At 31.0% G+C, this 17,830-nt stretch overlaps 2 protein-coding genes across 2 annotated transcripts; one reads left to right on the top strand and one right to left on the bottom strand.

The window, feature by feature from the left end:
- Positions 1-8,697: 8,697 nt before the first annotated feature.
- LOC119615638 lies at positions 8,698-9,990 on the bottom strand. Its single transcript, XM_037971646.1, has 2 exons — positions 9,857-9,990; positions 8,698-9,793 (listed from the first exon to the last, which is right to left on the bottom strand). The coding sequence occupies exons 1-2, from the start codon at positions 9,896-9,898 to the stop codon at positions 8,723-8,725; spliced, it is 1,113 nt and encodes a 370-aa protein (XP_037827574.1). The 5' UTR covers positions 9,899-9,990; the 3' UTR covers positions 8,698-8,722.
- A 2,625-nt stretch (positions 9,991-12,615) lies between these two features.
- Positions 12,616-13,537, top strand: LOC119615639. The gene is made up of 2 exons (XM_037971647.1): positions 12,616-12,743; positions 12,812-13,537. Exons 1-2 carry the CDS (start codon positions 12,702-12,704, stop codon positions 13,490-13,492), a joined length of 723 nt encoding a protein of 240 aa, XP_037827575.1. The 5' UTR covers positions 12,616-12,701; the 3' UTR covers positions 13,493-13,537.
- The last annotated feature ends 4,293 nt before the right edge of the window (positions 13,538-17,830 follow it).

Raw genomic sequence — 17,830 nt, 5'->3', positions numbered from 1 at the left:
TTATGTAGTCTAGTCTATTGTTTAGTCTATATTCTAGTCAATATTCTAGTCTATAGTTATCCTATAGTTAGCTATAGTTTACTCTATAGTTTAGTCTATAGTTTAGTCATAGTCTAGTCTATAGTCTAGTCTATAGTCTAGTCTATAGTCTAGTCTATAGTCTAGTCTATAGTCTAGTCTAGTCTAGTCTATAGTCTAGTCTATAGTCTAGTCTATAGTCTAGTCTATAGTCTAGTCTATGGTCTAGTCTATAGTCTAGTCATAGTCTAGTCTATAGTCTAGTCCATAGTCTAGTCTATAGTCTAGTCTATAGTCTAGTCTATAGTCTAGTCCATAGTCTAGTCTATAGTCTAGTCTATAGTCTAGTCTATAGTCTAGTCTATGGTCTAGTCTATAGTCTAGTCCACAGTCTAGTCTATAGTCTAGTCTATAGTCTAGTCCATAGTCTAGTCTAGTCTATAGTCTAATCTATATTCTAGTCTATAGTCTAGTCTATAGTCTAGTCTATAGTCTAGTCTATAGTCTAGTCTATAGTCTTGTCTATAGTCTAGTCTATAGTCTAGTCTATAGTCTAGTCTATAGTCTAGTCTATAGTCTAGTCTATAGTCTAGTCTATAGTCTAGTCTATAGTCTAGTCTATAGTCTAGTCTATAGTCTAGTCTATAGTCTAGTCTATAGTCTAGTCTATAGTCTAGTCTATAGTCTAGTCTATAGTCTAGTCTATAGTCTAGTCTAGTCTAGTCTATAGTCTATAGTCTAGTCTATAGTCTAGTCTATAGTCTAGTCTATAGTCTAGTCTATAGTCTAGTCTATAGTCTAGTCTATAGTCTAGTCTATAGTCTAGTCTATAGTCTAGTCTATAGTCTAGTCTATAGTCTAGTCTATAGTCTAGTCTATAGTCTAGTCTATAGTCTAGTCTATAGTCTAGTCTATAGTCTAGTCTATAGTCTAGTCTATAGTCTAGTCTATAGTCTAGTCTATAGTCTAGTCTGGTCTATAGTCTATTCTGGTCTATAGTCTAGTCTATAGTCTAGTCTGGTCTATAGTCTATTCTGGTCTATAGTCTAGTCTATAGTCTATTCTATAGTTTAGTCTAGTCTATAGTCTAGTCCATAGTCTAGTCTATAGTCTAATCAATAGTATAGTCTATATTCTAGTCTATATTCTAGTCTATAGTGTAGTCTATATGCCAGTTTATAGTCTAGTCTACGGTCGAGTCATAGTCTAGTCATAGTCGAGTCTATGGTCGAGTCATAGTCTAGTCATAGTCTAGTCTATGGTCGAGTCATAGTCTAGTCTATGGTCGAGTCATAGTCTAGTCATAGTCTAGTCTATGGTCGAGTCATAGTCTAGTCATAGTCTAGTCATAGTCTAGTCATAGTCTAGTCATAGTCTAGTCATAGTCTAGTCATAGTCTAGTCATAGTCTAGTCTAGTCTAGTCATAGTCATAGTCTAGTCATAGTCAAGTCATAGTCTAGTCATAGTCTAGTCATAGTCTAGTCATAGTCTAGTCATAGTCTAGTCATAGTCTAGTCATAGTCTAGTCATAGTCTAGTCATAGTCTAGTCATAGTCTAGTCATAGTCTAGTCATAGTCTAGTCATAGTCTAGTCATAGTCTAGTCATAGTCTAGTCATAGTCTAGTCATAGTCTAGTCATAGTCTAGTCATAGTCTAGTCATAGTCTAGTCATAGTCTAGTCATAGTCTAGTCATAGTCTAGTCATAGTCTAGTCATAGTCTAGTCATAGTCTAGTCATAGTCTAGTCATAGTCTAGTCATAGTCTAGTCATAGTCTAGTCATAGTCTAGTCATAGTCTAGTCATAGTCTAGTCATAGTCTAGTCATAGTCTAGTCATAGTCTAGTCATAGTCTAGTCATAGTCTAGTCATAGTCTAGTCATAGTCTAGTCATAGTCTAGTCATAGTCTAGTCATAGTCTAGTCATAGTCTAGTCATAGTCTAGTCATAGTCTAGTCATAGTCTAGTCATAGTCTAGTCATAGTCTAGTCATAGTCTAGTCATAGTCTAGTCATAGTCTAGTCATAGTCTAGTCATAGTCTAGTCATAGTCTCATAGTCTAGTCTAGTTAGTCATAGCTAGTCATAGTCTAGTCATAGTCTAGTCATAGTCTAGTCATAGTCTAGTCATAGTCTAGTCATAGTCTAGTCATAGTCTAGTCATAGTCTAGTCATAGTCTAGTCATAGTCTAGTCATAGTCTAGTCATAGTCATAGTCTAGTCATAGTCTAGTCATAGTCTAGTCATAGTCTAGTCATAGTCTAGTCATAGTCTAGTCATAGTCTAGTCATAGTCTAGTCATAGTCTAGTCATAGTCTAGTCATAGTCTAGTCATAGTCTAGTCATAGTCTAGTCATAGTCTAGTCATAGTCTAGTCATAGTCTAGTCATAGTCTAGTAATAGTCTATTCTTAACCTATACTTTAGTCTGTATTATAGGCTATAGTCCGGCTTTTAGTCTTATTTATAGTTGAAACTATATTCGATGCTCTATTGATATATATTTGATTCTAAAGGAGAAAGTCTAATCGATTTAATAGTTGGAACTATAATCGTTTTATTACTTTATTATATAGAAGGGTCTATAGTCGTTTTTGTATTGTAGTTATTGTTCTTGTAGTAATGGCGGAAAACTATGACCTCAAACCTCAAGCTATTTTAAGTTAAGAAATCACAAACATTTTTTTATGTATATATTAACTCTGATATGAGTCATAAATGATTTTTCAGTTTAGAATACTTCAACATATTAATGCTGTACAATTTTTTTCTGTAATGAGTCAGTTTATATTTCATTAGCCATCGAGTAAGAAAGTGCATATTAAATTCTAATAATGAAACTGTTATACACTGTTATAATATGTTTTGTAATACAGGTAATTGTAAAATATTTTAAAAAAGTTTGCAATATCAATTACATTTATGTACATCTACTAAACAGTTATTCCTAATAAAATCATTGCAAACCTCATCTGCGGCCAATAAGACAACATTAAAGGATAAGTTGCTGGATTTCTATGGCGAAGGATTAAATTCTATATCGGAAAGTTTTTTATTGAAAGCAAAAGATTTCTGCAAACAATTGCTAAAGGACGAGAGAGTCCAGCAGGCCTCAACACCAATTTTAAAAGAGTTTAAAAAGAATTTAACCGATTTTTACACGATTACCCTAAGTTTAAACATTATGGTTTAGTAAATCCCTTGGCTATACATTTTGATGAGAAATTGCTAGTACCCTTAAATCGCAGCAAGGATTTACAATATATTTGGGAGTTAATGCGAAAAAAGGGTTATGATGGCCTAAATATGGACTATGATATGGAATATGTGAAATTTATTGAACAAAATTTATACCCAAATTCGAAGAATTAAAGGCCCAACTATCGCCGCAAGAATTAAGGCAAGAAGATGATTTAATAAACTGGTTTAAAAACTAAAAATGTGTGGGGATAATGTGTGTATCAATGACGAATTCAATACCTTTGTTATGCAGGATCAGACACCAAAAGAGGAGCTACATGAGTACATTGACATTAAACTTGATAAACTAAATATGTTCTATTGCAATACCGCATATGAGATACTACGAAACGTATTAAAGGATCCGAAATTTAAACAAATAAGTACTCCGCTTATGCAATACTTAACTATAGATATCAATGAATTTACTATGAATTTTGAAAATAACGAAGATATTGATGATTTGCAAACGGAGTTCAACAATTTCAACAAAAATATAGTACAAAAATATTACTCTAATACGGAAATTCCTAACAAGGATCATAAATTGATAGTGGACATTTTCAATGCTCACGGCTATGCGAAATTTCTTTTAAAATATCAAATTAAATTTAATAATTTAATTGACTACGATCTTTCTAATAAAATTCAGGAATATAAAGCTACAATACTTCAGCAGACTTTGGCCAAAGAGCAGCCATTATTGAAAAGCTTTGAGGAATTGAAAAGTTTAAATGACAGTACTAAGAGATATGAAAAATTTATGAAATTTTATAATTTACTATAAAATCAGAATATAATAAACTATAAAAAAATTGTGTATTTTTAATCTCTATATAATGTATAAACTAGACTATAGTCTAGTCTATAGTGTAGTCTATAGTCTAGTCTATAGTGTAGTCTATAGTCTAGTCTATAGCCTAGTCTATAGAAGAGTCTGTAGTCTAGTCTATAGTCTAGTCTATAGTCTAGTCTATAGTCTAGTCTAGTCTATAGTCTAGTCTATAGTCTAGTCTATAGTCTAGTATATAGTCTAGTCTATAGTCTAGTATATAGTCTAGTCTATAGTCTAGTCTATAGTCTAGTCTATAGTCTAGTCTATAGTCTAGTCTATAGTCTAGTCTATAGTCTAGTCTATAGTCTAGTCTATAGTCTAGTCTATAGTCTAGTCTATAGTCTAGTCTATAGTCTAGTCTATAGTCTAGTCTATAGTCTAGTCTATAGTCTAGTCTATAGTCTAGTCTATAGTCTAGTCTATAGTCTATTCTATAGTCTAGTCTATAGTCTAGTCTATAGTCTAGTCTATAGTCTAGTCTATAGTCTAGTCTATAGTCTAGTCTATAGTCTAGTCTATAGTCTAGTCTATAGTCTAGTCTATAGTCTAGTCTATAGTCTAGTCTATAGTCTAGTCTATAGTCTAGTCTATAGTCTAGTCTATAGTCTAGTCTATAGTCTAGTCTATAGTCTAGTCTATAGTCTAGTCTATAGTCTAGTCTATAGTCTAGTCTATAGTCTAGTCTATAGTCTAGTCTATAGTCTAGTCTATAGTCTAGTCTATAGTCTAGTCTATAGTCTAGTCTATAGTCTAGTCTATAGTCTAGTCTATAGTCTAGTCTATAGTCTAGTCTATAGTCTAGTCTATAGTCTAGTCTATAGTCTAGTCTATAGTCTAGTCTATAGTCTAGTCTATAGTCTAGTCTATAGTCTAGTCTATAGTCTATTCTATAGTGTAGTCTGTAGTCTAGTCTATAGTCTAGTCTATAGTCTCAGTCTATAGTCTAGTCTATAGTCCAGTCTATAGTAGTTATAGTCTAGTCTATAGTCTAGTCTATAGTCTAGTCTATAGTCTAGTCTATAGTCTAGTCTATAGTCTAGTCTATAGTCTAGTCTATAGTCTAGTCTATAGTCTAGTCTATAGTCTAGTCTATAGTCTAGTCTATAGTCTAGTCTATAGTCTAGTCTATAGTCTAGTCTATAGTCTAGTCTATAGTCTAGTCATAGTCTAGTCTATAGTCTAGTCTATAGTCTAATCTATAGTGTAGTCTATAGTCTAGTCTATAGTCTAGTCTATAGTCTAGTCTATAGTCTAGTCTACAGTCTAGTCTATAGTCTAGTCTACAGTTTAGTCTATAGTCTAGTCTATAGTCTAGTCTATAGTCTTGTCTATAGTCTAGTCTTTAGTCTAGTCTTTAGTCTAGTCTTGGTCTAGTCTATAGTCTAGTCTATAGTCTAGTCTGTAGTCTAGTCTATAGTCTAGTCTCTAGTCAGTTATAGTCTAGTCTATAGTCAGTCTATAGTCTAGTCTATAGTCTAGTCTATAGTCTAGTCTATAGTCTAGTCTATAGTCTAGTCTATAGTCTAGTCTATAGTCTAGTCTATAGTCTAGTCTATAGTCTAGTCTATAGTCTAGTCTATAGTCTAGTCTATAGTCTAGTCTATAGTCTAGTCTATAGTCTAGTCTATAGTCTAGTCTATAGTCTAGTCTATAGTCTAGTATATAGTCTAGTCTATAGTCTAGTCTATAGTCTAGTCTATAGTCTATAGTCTAGTATATAGTCTAGTCTATAGTCTAGTCTATAGTCTATTCTATAGTCTAGTCTATAGTCTAGTCTATAGTCTATTCTATAGTCTAGTCTATAGTCTAGTCTATAGTCCAGTCTATAGTCTAGTCTATAGTCTAGTCTATAGTCTAGTCTATAGTCTAGTCTATAGTCTAGTCTATAGTCTAGTCTATAGTCTAGTCTATAGTCTAGTCTATAGTCTAGTCTATAGTCTAGTCTATAGTCTAGTCTATAGTGTAGTCTGTAGTCTAGTCTATAGTCTAGTCTATAGTCTAGTCTATAGTCTAGTCTATAGTCCAGTCTATAGTCTAGTCTATAGTCTAGTCTATAGTCTAGTCTATAGTCTAGTCTATAGTCTAGTCTATAGTCTAGTCTATAGTCTAGTCTATAGTCTAGTCTATAGTCTAGTCTATAGTCTAGTCTATAGTCTAGTCTATAGTCTAGTCTATAGTCTAGTCTATAGTCTAGTCTATAGTCTAATCTATAGTGTAGTCTATAGTCTAGTCTATAGTCTAGTCTATAGTCTAGTCTATAGTCTAGTCTACAGTCTAGTCTATAGTCTAGTCTAGTCTATAGTCTAGTCTACAGTTTAGTCTATAGTCTAGTCTATAGTCTAGTCTATAGGTCTAGTCTATAGTCTAGTCTATAGTCTAGTCTATAGTCTAGTCTATAGTCTAGTCTATAGTCTAGTCTATAGTCTAGTCTATAGTCTAGTCTATAGTCTAGTCTATAGTCTAGTCTATAGTCTAGTCAATAGTCTAGTCTATAGTCTTGTCTGTAGTCTAGTCTATAGTCTAGTCTATAGTCTAGTCTATAGTCTAGTCTATAGTCTTGTCTATAGTCTAGTCTTTAGTCTAGTCTTAGTCTAGTCTTTAGTCTAGTCTATAGTCTAGTCTATAGTCTAGTCTATAGTCTAGTCTATAGTCTAGTCTATAGTCTAGTCTACAGTCTAGTCTATAGTCTAGTCTATAGTCTAGTATATAGTCTAGGCTATAGTCTAATCTATAGTCTAGTCTATAGTCTAGTCTATAGTCTAATCTATAGTCTAGTCTATAGTCTAATCTAGTCTAGTCTAGTCTAGTCTATAGTCTAGCCTATAGTCTAGTCTATAGTCTAGTCTTTAGTCTAGTCTATATTCTAGTCTATATTCTAGTCTATAGTCTAGTCTATAGTCTAGTCTATAGTCTATATTCTATTCTATAGTCGAGTCTATAGTCTAGTCTATAATCTTGTCTATAGTTTAGTCTATAATCTTGTCAATAGTCCAGTCTATAGTCTAGTCTATAGTCTAGTCGTTAGTCTAGTCTTTAGTCTAGTCTTTAGTCTAATCTAGTCTATAGTATAGTCTATAGTCTAGTCTATAGTCTAGTCTATAGTCTAGTCTATAGTCTAGTCTATGGTCTAGTCTATAGTCTAGTCTATAGTCTAGTCTATAATCTTGTCAATAGTCCAGTCTATAGTCTAGTCTATAGTCTAGTCGTTAGTCTAGTCTTTAGTCTAGTCTTTAGTCTAATCTATAATCTAGTCTATAGTATAGTCTATAGTCTAGTCTATAGTCTAGTCTATAGTCTAGTCTATAGTCTAGTCTATAGTATAGTCTATAGTATAGTCTATAGTCTAGTCTATGGTCTAGTCTATAGTCTAGTCTATAGTCTAGTCTATAGTCTAGTCTATAGTCTAGTCTATAGTCTAGTCTATAGTCTAGTCTATAGTCTAGTCTATAGTCTAGTCTATAGTCTAGTCTATAGTCTAGTCTATAGTCTAGTCTATAGTCTATAGTCTAGTCTATAGTCTATTTATAGTCTAGTCTATAGTCTAGTCTATAGTCTAGTCTATAGTCTAGTCTATAGTCTAGTCTATAGTCTAGTCTATAGTCTAGTCTATAGTCTAGTCTATAGTCTAGTCTATAGTCTAGTCTATAGTCTATTCTATAGTCTAGTCTATAGTCTAATCTATAGTCTAGTCTATAGTCTAGTCTATAGTCTAGTCTATAGTCTAGTCTATAGTCTAGTCTATAGTCTAGTCTATAGTTCTATAGTCTAGTCTATAGTCTAGTCTATAGTCTAGTCTATAGTCTAGTCTATAGTCTAGTCTATAGTCTAGTCTATAGTCTAGTCTATAGTCTAGTCCATAGTCTAGTCTATAGTCTAGTCTATAAAGTCCAGTCTATAGTCTAGTCCATAGTCTAGTCTATAGCCTAGTCTATAAAGTCCAGTCTATAGTCTAGACTATAGTCTAGTCTATAGTCTAGTTTATAGTCTAGTCTATAGTCTAGTCTATAGTCTAGTCTATAGTCTAGTCTATAGTCTAGTCTGTAGAACTGAACTAGAACTGAACTAGAACAGAACTAGAACTGAACTAGAACTGAACTAGAACTGAACTAGAACTGAACTAGAACTGAACTAAAACTGAACTAGAACTGAACTAGAACTGAACTAGAACTGAACTAGAACTGAACTGGAACTGAACTAGATCTGAACTAGAACTGAAGTAAAACTGAACTAGAACTGAACTGAACTAGAACTGATTTAGAACTGAACTAGAACTGAACTAGAACTGAACTAGAACTGAACAAGAACTGAACTAGAACTGAACTAGTACTGAACTAGAACTGAACTAGAACTGAGCTAGAACTGAACTAGAACTGAACTAGAACTGAACTAGAACTGAACTAGAACTGAACTAGAACTGAACTAGAACTGAACTAGAACTGAACTAGAACTGAACTAGAACTGAACTAGAACTGAACTAGAACTGAACTAGAACTGAACTAGAACTGAAATAGAACTGAACTAGAACTGAACTAGAACTGAACTGGAACTGAACTAGAACTGAACATTTTATTATAAACTTACAAATGTTTGTAACAGATAAGTTTTGATTATGAATAAATTATATTTTGAACTTAAATAAATTCTTCTAAAACATATAACTTATCAAATGCTTCCACCCTCTCATCATGGGTCGTCAAATTTTTTGTCTGCTCAAACCATCGATATAAGGGTTCAATCTTCAACAACTCTTCTTGGTTTAAATCGGCTTTCATTTCTTTAAATTTCATCTCAAGGTCCTGTTCAAAAAAATCCTTAAATTTATCGCCATTAAGATTATCAAACTTAGTATAACCGTGATCATCAAAGATTTGTGTTAAGAGCTGTTGATCCTTTAAAGATATAACTTTACTGCTTAAAAATTTCAATACAATTTTTTGGGAAAACCTTTGTATTATTTCGTTTACTTCATCAATATCTTGATTGTTTTCAAATTTTTGAATTATTTTTTTAATATTTGTAGTTAAATTTTGTTTAACTTCCAAACTAAGTTCTTGCAATCTTTGATCCTTTAAGACCGCCAGCATGATGTCACTTGCTCTATTGGCAAAGAATATATTAAGTTTAATAAGTTTTAGACTATTAAAATGGAATAGCTGCTCCTTGGGAGTGTACACTAATTTAATTAACATTTTGTAGAAGCATTCATAATCGTGGCACTTTTTAAATTCGTTAATTCCTTGTATAATTACTTGTTCTTGCTTTAATTCTTCCTGGGAAAGTTGTGCCTTTGACTCTTCAAATTTGGATAGGAATTTCTGTTCAATAAATTCCTTAAATTTATTTTCATAATTTTCATTTATTTCACCATAACCATGTTCGTTTAATAACTGTCTGATATATAAAGAATCTGTACTGCTGTTGTTAACATCGGGTATATTACTTTTAAATAATTCAGCCAATTCGGAGAAAAGTCCATAGCGTTTATACCAGGGATAATAATCTAAGAAATCTGTCATGTTACATTTAAATTCCTGCATTTCTGTAGTTGCTGCCAATTGTACAATTTCATCTTTTAGGACGTTTTCGCTTAAAATTTTAGCTTTTTCGGAAAGCTCTTGGTTTAATATTTGCAATTCATTGACTTGAAATTTTTTCAGTATGTCACGCAATGAAGTTGTTTCCTTAGATTTTATAACAGGCATCTGGTTCAAGAAAATTATACCATTAATTATAATTATAATCTTTAAATTTAATTTAACACTTACCTGCATTACCGACAAGATCATCACAGTGTATAACAGTTTCATTATGAAAATTTTTGCTTTTTTGCAATTTTGCAAAATAATTTGTTTAAAATAACTTAATCAGCAATTATTGCAATACTTCACCAGCTACTGAACAGAATGTAATAAACAGAATTAAAATATCTGTTGTTATCTACTAACGATCACATTTGAAAATCGCCACTGAGGTAACCGGTTTTAAATGTCTTAACATATTCAGAACAGGGAAATATATAGTAAATATGATTAACCATTTAACACTAACAACGTAAAAACCAACGTATTTATTTCATAATATTATGTGCAAATAAACAAGGTAACACCCAATACTACCACTATACTTAGTGCGATGGTTATAGGTTTGTTACACCCTTTAAAAAGTCAGTGAAGTTTTTATATTCCATAGATTTTTCACTTTAAAATAATGTCTTCTATATGTTAATTTTTTTCCCATAAACTTGGTATTTCTTCAAAAACTGGTTGATTATGGAATTCGAACTAAATCAGAACTTTCCTATATCCAATTCTCTAAAATATAGTATATATATAGTCTAGTTCTATAAATTAGAATTATTAGTTAACATTAGAAAAATTAGTTATATTTCAGTTGTAAATCAGTTCCAATTCAGTTCTAGTTCAGTTCTAGATCAGTTCTAGTTCATTTCTAGTTCAGCTCTAGTTCAGTTCTAGTTCATTTCTAGACAATTCTAGTTCAGTTTTAGTGACTAGTTCAGTGACTAGTTCAGTGACTATGACTAGACTATGACTAGACTATGACTAGACTATGACTAGACTATGACTAGACTATGACTAGACTATGACTAGACTATGACTAGACTAAGACTAGACTATGACTAGACTATGACTAGACTATGACTAGACTATGACTAGACTATGACTAGACTATGACTAGACTATGACTAGACTATGACTAGACTATGACTAGACTATGACTAGACTATGACTAGACTATGACTAGACTATGACTAGACTATGACTAGACTATGACTAGACTATGACTAGACTATGACTAGACTATGACTAGACTATGACTAGACTATGACTAGACTATGACTAGACTATGACTAGACTATGACTAGACTATGACTAGACTATGACTAGACTATGACTAGACTATGACTAGACTATGACTAGACTATGACTAGACTATGACTAGACTATGACTAGACTATGACTAGACTATGACTAGACTATGACTAGACTATAGACTAGACTATAGACTAGACTATAGACTAGACTATAGACTAGACTATAGACTAGACTATAGACTAGACTATAGACTAGACTATAGACTAGACTATAGACTAGACTATAGACTAGACTATAGAATAGACTATAGACTAGACTATAGACTAGACTATAGAATAGACTATAGACTAGACTATAGACTAGACTATAGACTAGACTATAGACTAGACTATAGACTAGACTATAGACTAGACTATAGACTAGACTATAGACTAGACTATAGCCTAGACTATAGACTAGACTATAGACTAGACTATAGACTAGACTATAGACTAGACTATAGACTAGACTATAGCCTAGACTAGACTATAGACTATACTATAGACTAGACTATAGACTATACTATAGACTAGACTATAGACTAGACTATACCTCGACTATAGACTAGACTATAGTCTAGACTCTAGAATAGACTATAGACTAGACTATAGACTAGACTATAGACTAGACTATAGACTAGACTATAGACTAGACTATAGACTAGACTATAGTCTAGACTCTAGAATAGACTATAGACTAGACTATAGACTAGACTATAGACTAGACTATAGACTAGACTATAGACTAGACTATAGACTAGACTATAGACTAGACTATAGAACTAGACTATAGACTAGACTATAGACTAGACTATAGACTAGACTATAGACTATACTATAGACTAGACTATAGACTAGACTAGACTAGACTATAGACTAGACTGTAGACTAGACTATAGACTAGACTATGACTAGACTATAGACTAGACTATAGACTAGACTGTAGACTAGACTATAGACTAGACTATGACTAGACTATAGACTAGACTATAGACTAGACTATAGACTAGACTATAGACTAGACTATAGACTAGACTATAGACTAGACTATAGACTAGACTATAGACTAGACTATAGACTAGACTATAGACTAGACTATAAAGTTAGCTAATGGTAAGAAAAAAGTAAAATTTGAACAAAGAGAAAGCTTTTAGTGAAACTTTGAGCTTTAAAAATTTTACTTTTTTAAAACTAGCTGTAGTTGAAGAATTTAGCTCTTGGTTAAGTAAGAAATATAGTTTTCATTGAAAAACTTTACTTTCAGTTTGGAAGTAAGCTTTTGCTGATAAGTTGAGTTTTTATTAAAGTATGTGATTTTAGTGATTAATTAAATTTTTAGTTACAAATTAGGTAAGAGTTACAAATTAAGTAAGAAAGTTAGCTTTTGGTGGGTTTTTGTTTTGTAAAATTGAGCTTCTCCTTAACATTTAAGCTGTTTGTAAAAAGTAAATCTTTTAGTAAAAAAAGTTATAATTATTATTAAATAACATGGATTTTACGTTGTTAAAAACTGTTAAATGATGAATCATATTTGTTTTATGTTCCAAGTAAGAAAGCCGGTTATTTTTGTAAAAAGTTTCAAATGGAATCGTAAATAAGTGAAGAATTATTTTAATTATATTTATTGCCTTGTAAGCAGTAGCGAGAGAAGTATTGCAATATTTGTGTATTAAAAAATCGATAAAATAAAATTTAAACGAAAAGTGAGGAAAACATTAAATAACAAATAAAAAATAACGATGAGTATCTTATACACTATTATAATCTTAGCTCTAATACAAGTAAGTGTTAAATAAAATTTCCAAAAAAAAAATGTTTATAAATTTTATTTATTTGTTAAACTATTAAGCTGCCAGCTATCAAAACCATGGAAAGCTCTAGCAACGTCATCACAACTTTATTGAAAGAAACACTAGAAGAATTTCATTACAATGAATTGCAAATATTAAACGAAAAATTTTGTGAAAAAGTTAAAATTTTAAGTGAAAAGCTACTAGAAGATCAAATTGTACAATTGGCTGCCACCAAAGAAATTAATGAATTTAAAAATAACATCACAGATTTCTTATATCATTACCCTTACTATATACGCTATAAACTTTTCTCGGAATTGGCTGATTTGTTTAGAAGTCATATAACCGATATAGACAACAGCACTACCGATTCGCTGTATATAAACCAGTTGTTAAACACCCATGGTTATAATGAAATAACTGAAAACTATGACAATATATTTAAGAAATTTGTTCAAGAAAAATTCCTACCGAAATTTGAAGAGCTAACATCACAACTTACCCCAGAAGAATTGAAGAAAGAAATAAACATTCTAGACGTGATCAAAGATTTTAAAAATTGCCATAACTACGATTGCTTTCACAATTATTTCATAAGATTTATCTATAATCCCAAGCAGAGACTTAGCCTATTTAATCGCGGAAAACTTATATATCTTAATATGTATATTCTATGCCAAAAGTCTAAAAGATATTATGCAGGCGATAACAAAAGATCAAAGATTGCAACACCTTAGTCTGGAAGTCAAACAAAATTTAACTGAAAATATTAATCAACTCCTAAAGAAAATTGAAAACAATCAAGATATTGATGAACTTAATGTAATAATACAAATGTTTTACGAAAAGACTTTATCGAAAGCTTACTGGTCCTCAATGCCCGTAAAGGACCAACAGCTTCTCAAAGAAATCTTTGATGATCATGGCTATGCTAAATTTGAAAAACTTAATGAAAATAAATTTAAGGATTTTATCGAACATGACCTTGCGAGGAAATTTGATGAAATGAAAGCCGATTTAAACCAGGAAGAACTGATTAAGATCAAACCCTTATTTCGATGGTTTGATCAGACGAAAAGTTTGAAGACTCATCCTGAGAGGTTGTCAGCATTTAAGGTATTGTACGTTTTAGATTAATTTATTTATTTCAGTTCTAGTTCAGTTATAGTTCTAGTTCTAGTTCAGTTCTAGTTCAGTTCTAGTTCTAGTTCAGTTCTAGTTCAGTTCTAGTTCTAGTTCAGTTCTAGTTCTAGTTCAGTTCTAGTTCAGTTCTAGTTCAGTTCTAGTTCAGTTCTAGTTCAGTTCTAGTTCAGTTCTAGTTCAGTTCTAGTTCAGTTCTAGTTCAGTTCTAGTTCAGTTAGTTCTAGTTCAGTTCTAGTTCAGTTCTAGTTCAGTTCTAGTTCAGTTCTAGTTCAGTTCTAGTTCAGTTCTAGTTCAGTTCTAGTTCAGTTCTAGTTCAGTTCTAGTTCAGTTCTAGTTCAGTTCTAGTTCAGTTCTAGTTCAGTTCTAGTTCAGTTCTAGTTCAGTTCTAGTTCAGTTCTAGTTCAGTTCTAGTTCAGTTCTAGTTCAGTTCTAGTTCAGTTCTAGTTCAGTTCTAGTTCAGTTCTAGTAGTTCAGTTCTAGTTCAGTTCTAGTTCAGTTCTAGTTCAGTTCTAGTTCAGTTCTAGTTCAGTTCTAGTTCAGTTCTAGTTCAGTTCTAGTTCAGTTCTAGTTCAGTTCTAGTTCAGTTCTAGTTCAGTTCTAGTTCAGTTCTAGTTCAGTTCTAGTTCAGTTCTAGTTCAGTTCTAGTTCAGTTCTAGTTCAGTTCTAGTTCAGTTCTAGTTCAGTTCTAGTTCAGTACTTTAATCGAAGCAGTACTTTAAGCAAGATCTATAGTGCGCTTATGATTTTAATTTAATAAAACTCTTTCTTTTTTAATGATTTTTTAATTCAATTTTCTTTTTTATTTCAATTTTAATTTAAATTTGAAAAATATATAAATTATTATTTAATAAGCAGTTCACAATTTCTTTTGTATGCCTGAAAATATGCTACAATTTATATAAATTTTTTGCAATTAGAAAAAAAAGATATTGACTTTAGTTTATTTGTACTAAAGTTAAGCTTAATTTTAAGTTAAATTTATGTGTATATATGAAAAATTTATATTTGAATTTGTTAATAAATTATTTTGACAAAATATTTAAAAATAAGTGTTATATAATATATTTAAATTTTAATTAAATTTGATATTATAATTAAGTAATTTAATTTGTTAGTTTATATATAAACTTGTTTTGTTCTTTTACAAATTTTTTTGTAGCCTAAAAATTTCTTCAAATTAATTTAATTATTTCTTTATAAATTTATATTTCTTACTCATTTGTCTCTAATCATTTATATGCCTTTTAGAATTCTTTTAACGCTCTAGTTTATATGTATTTACACATTACACTTATTTATATGTATATGTTTGTTTGTATATTTAACATTATTATTTTATAAATAGTTTTATAGTTTGCATTTTATATATATATGTAAGTATAAGTTTCTAAATGATATAAATTTGCAAATTGCATTTTATGTAGCAGACTTTAGGGGATTTTAATTTAAATACAGATAAAATAGTATAAATTAAACGCATAGAAAATAGTCAGTTTATAAGGATATCACTGAATGAAAGAGAAAAGGGAGCAAAAGGAAAAGAGACTACAAAATTTTAATTGGTTGGGGTAGTTTAATGCAACTGGCTTTGTTGTTTAAATTGACAAATATTATTTAGAGCATACTTAGGGGGGCTAAAGCTTAACGAAATAATTTGCATACTTTTGGGTATACGAAAAATGTATACACTTGTGTAGTGTTATAAATAATTTAGTTAAAATTTTTAAGTCTTGTTAAGAATTTGTTATAAGCAATCTTATGTGCATAATTTCGTTTGTAAAGAAACCCAGTGAAGAGCTATTTCTTGGTAATTAAAAGCAATTAAGAGGAAATGTATTTTTACTATAGGAAAAATGTAAATATATTTGGTTTTAATAATTAGAATTTCAAGGTTTTGTTAAAAACCAAAAAAACCAAAGCATACTTGAGGGATTTGAAATGAGCATACATAGATGGTATACTTTGGGGATCTAAAGGATTTTGTTTAGAGTCAGTTGAAATGAAAATTAGGCATTAAAAAACATAAGTAAGTGGTTATAAACAAATTGCAACAAACTTAAGGAGAGACCTTCAAACGGTCCTACAATTGAAGCTGAAATTGTTATATTATAAGACTTTCGATTGAAGTTAAAATTGGTATTCGGAAAGCCCAATGATTGAAGCTGAAATTGGAATATATAAAGACTTTCGTTTGTAGCTGGAATTGGAATATGGGACCATAATGGACTATCAATTGAAGCAGAAGATATGGTCTACAGACTTTTGATTGAAGCTAGAATTGGCCCACAAGAAGTCTAAAAACAGAAGATGAAATTGAAAAAGGCCTTCAAATGGACCTATGATTGAAGCTGGAATTGCAATATAAAAAGGCTATCGATTGAAGTTAGAGTTGGCCTGCAAAAAGTCCAATGATTGAAGATGGAAATGAAATACTAAAAGACTTTTAATTGAAGCTAGAATTGGTCTACAACAAGTTCAAAGACTGAAGCTGAAATTGAAATATGGGACACTAAAGATTCCTTCAAATGGACCGACGATTGAGGCAGAAATTGCAATATAAAAAGCACGTAGATTGAAGTAAGAATTGGTCTACAAGAAGTTCGATGTTTGAAGGTGAAATTGGAAGACATAGAGACCTTCGCTTGAAGTTAGACTTGACCTACATGAAGACCAAAGTCTGAAGCAGAAATTGAATTGAAATTGGACATATTTAAACATGAATGGATTACAGAGGGATCTAGGATTGAAGCTGCAAATTGATTTACAAAAGGTGCCAAAACTGAGGCTGGAATTGGACTACTGAAAGTCCCACAATTGAAACATAAATTAGGTTATAGAAAGATTTACAATTGAATCTTAACTGATCTACAAAAAGTTTTGCAATTGAAGTAAATAAAGACTCCCAGGAGGTCTACGAATGAAGCTTTAATTGAATCTTAACTGATCTACAAAAAGATTTGCAATTGAAGTAAATAAAGACTCCCAGAAGATCTACGATTGAAGCTTTAATAGATCATTAGAAAAGACTAAGATAGAACTTGTAAAAAAGTTTAAAAAAGACCTACAATTAGAACTAAGATGGAGGCCTTGAATACTATCTTAGACTGAGCTCAATCCAAAAGGATTCATGGAGATTAAGACACACTCTAAAACACTGGTTTTAGTTCAGAGCAAATTCAATTCACGTTTCGATGGTGCTTCTAGCACATAGAAAGACAGACATGGCTACATCATCTTAGATCTAGCTATTCTGTTCCACTGTGCCTATATCTATGTACATATTAATAGTCTTTTTACAGTGCTTTAAAACTTAGATACAATGCCTTAAAATTTTGCATTAATCTGAGTTAAATTTCAAACGTTATGGCAATTTTTTTGACTGGCTGGTTCCTTTTGCTCCACTGTGCCTGTCTCAGGGTACTAATTAAATGTCTTTTAAAGATATTTTCAAGTTTAGATACTAGTGTTAAAAATATAAAAATTTAATATAAAACGCTGCAAGTTTTCAAAAGTTATGATGAATTTTACTTTCCAAAGCCCTAGAGCGTATGATTGATATTAATTATGGCTAAAATGTTTAAAAAAGGAAAATATGTAGGAAATTTCTCAAAATATTAAGATTTTTTTAAGCAATTCTATAGAGAAGAATACAAGCTAAAGGTATGTAAAATAAAGTTATACTAAAGTTTGAAGTATTATGATAAAATTTGAATAAAAAAATTAAATTTGTTAAAATATGGAAATTAAATTAAGACAAATAGCAAAAATATTTCATTTGTTTTTAAATCAGAGTTCCCCTTTTAAATTTACATTGTATATTAGAAGTTTCTTGGAGATTTTTTCATTATAAATTATGTTTTTTAAATAAGATTTTATGTTGTTATTGGTTTAATTTATAGTAAAGTTTAAACAAAGTTTTTGATAGTCTTGAT

Source organism: Lucilia sericata, unplaced genomic scaffold, assembly GCF_015586225.1.
Source record: "Lucilia sericata isolate MDLA Ls3-8-SP2 unplaced genomic scaffold, ASM1558622v1 Contig006481F_arrow, whole genome shotgun sequence".
In the NCBI taxonomy this organism is placed as follows: Eukaryota; Metazoa; Arthropoda; class Insecta; order Diptera; family Calliphoridae; genus Lucilia; species Lucilia sericata.
This window is presented reverse-complemented; position numbering and strand designations above follow the sequence as displayed.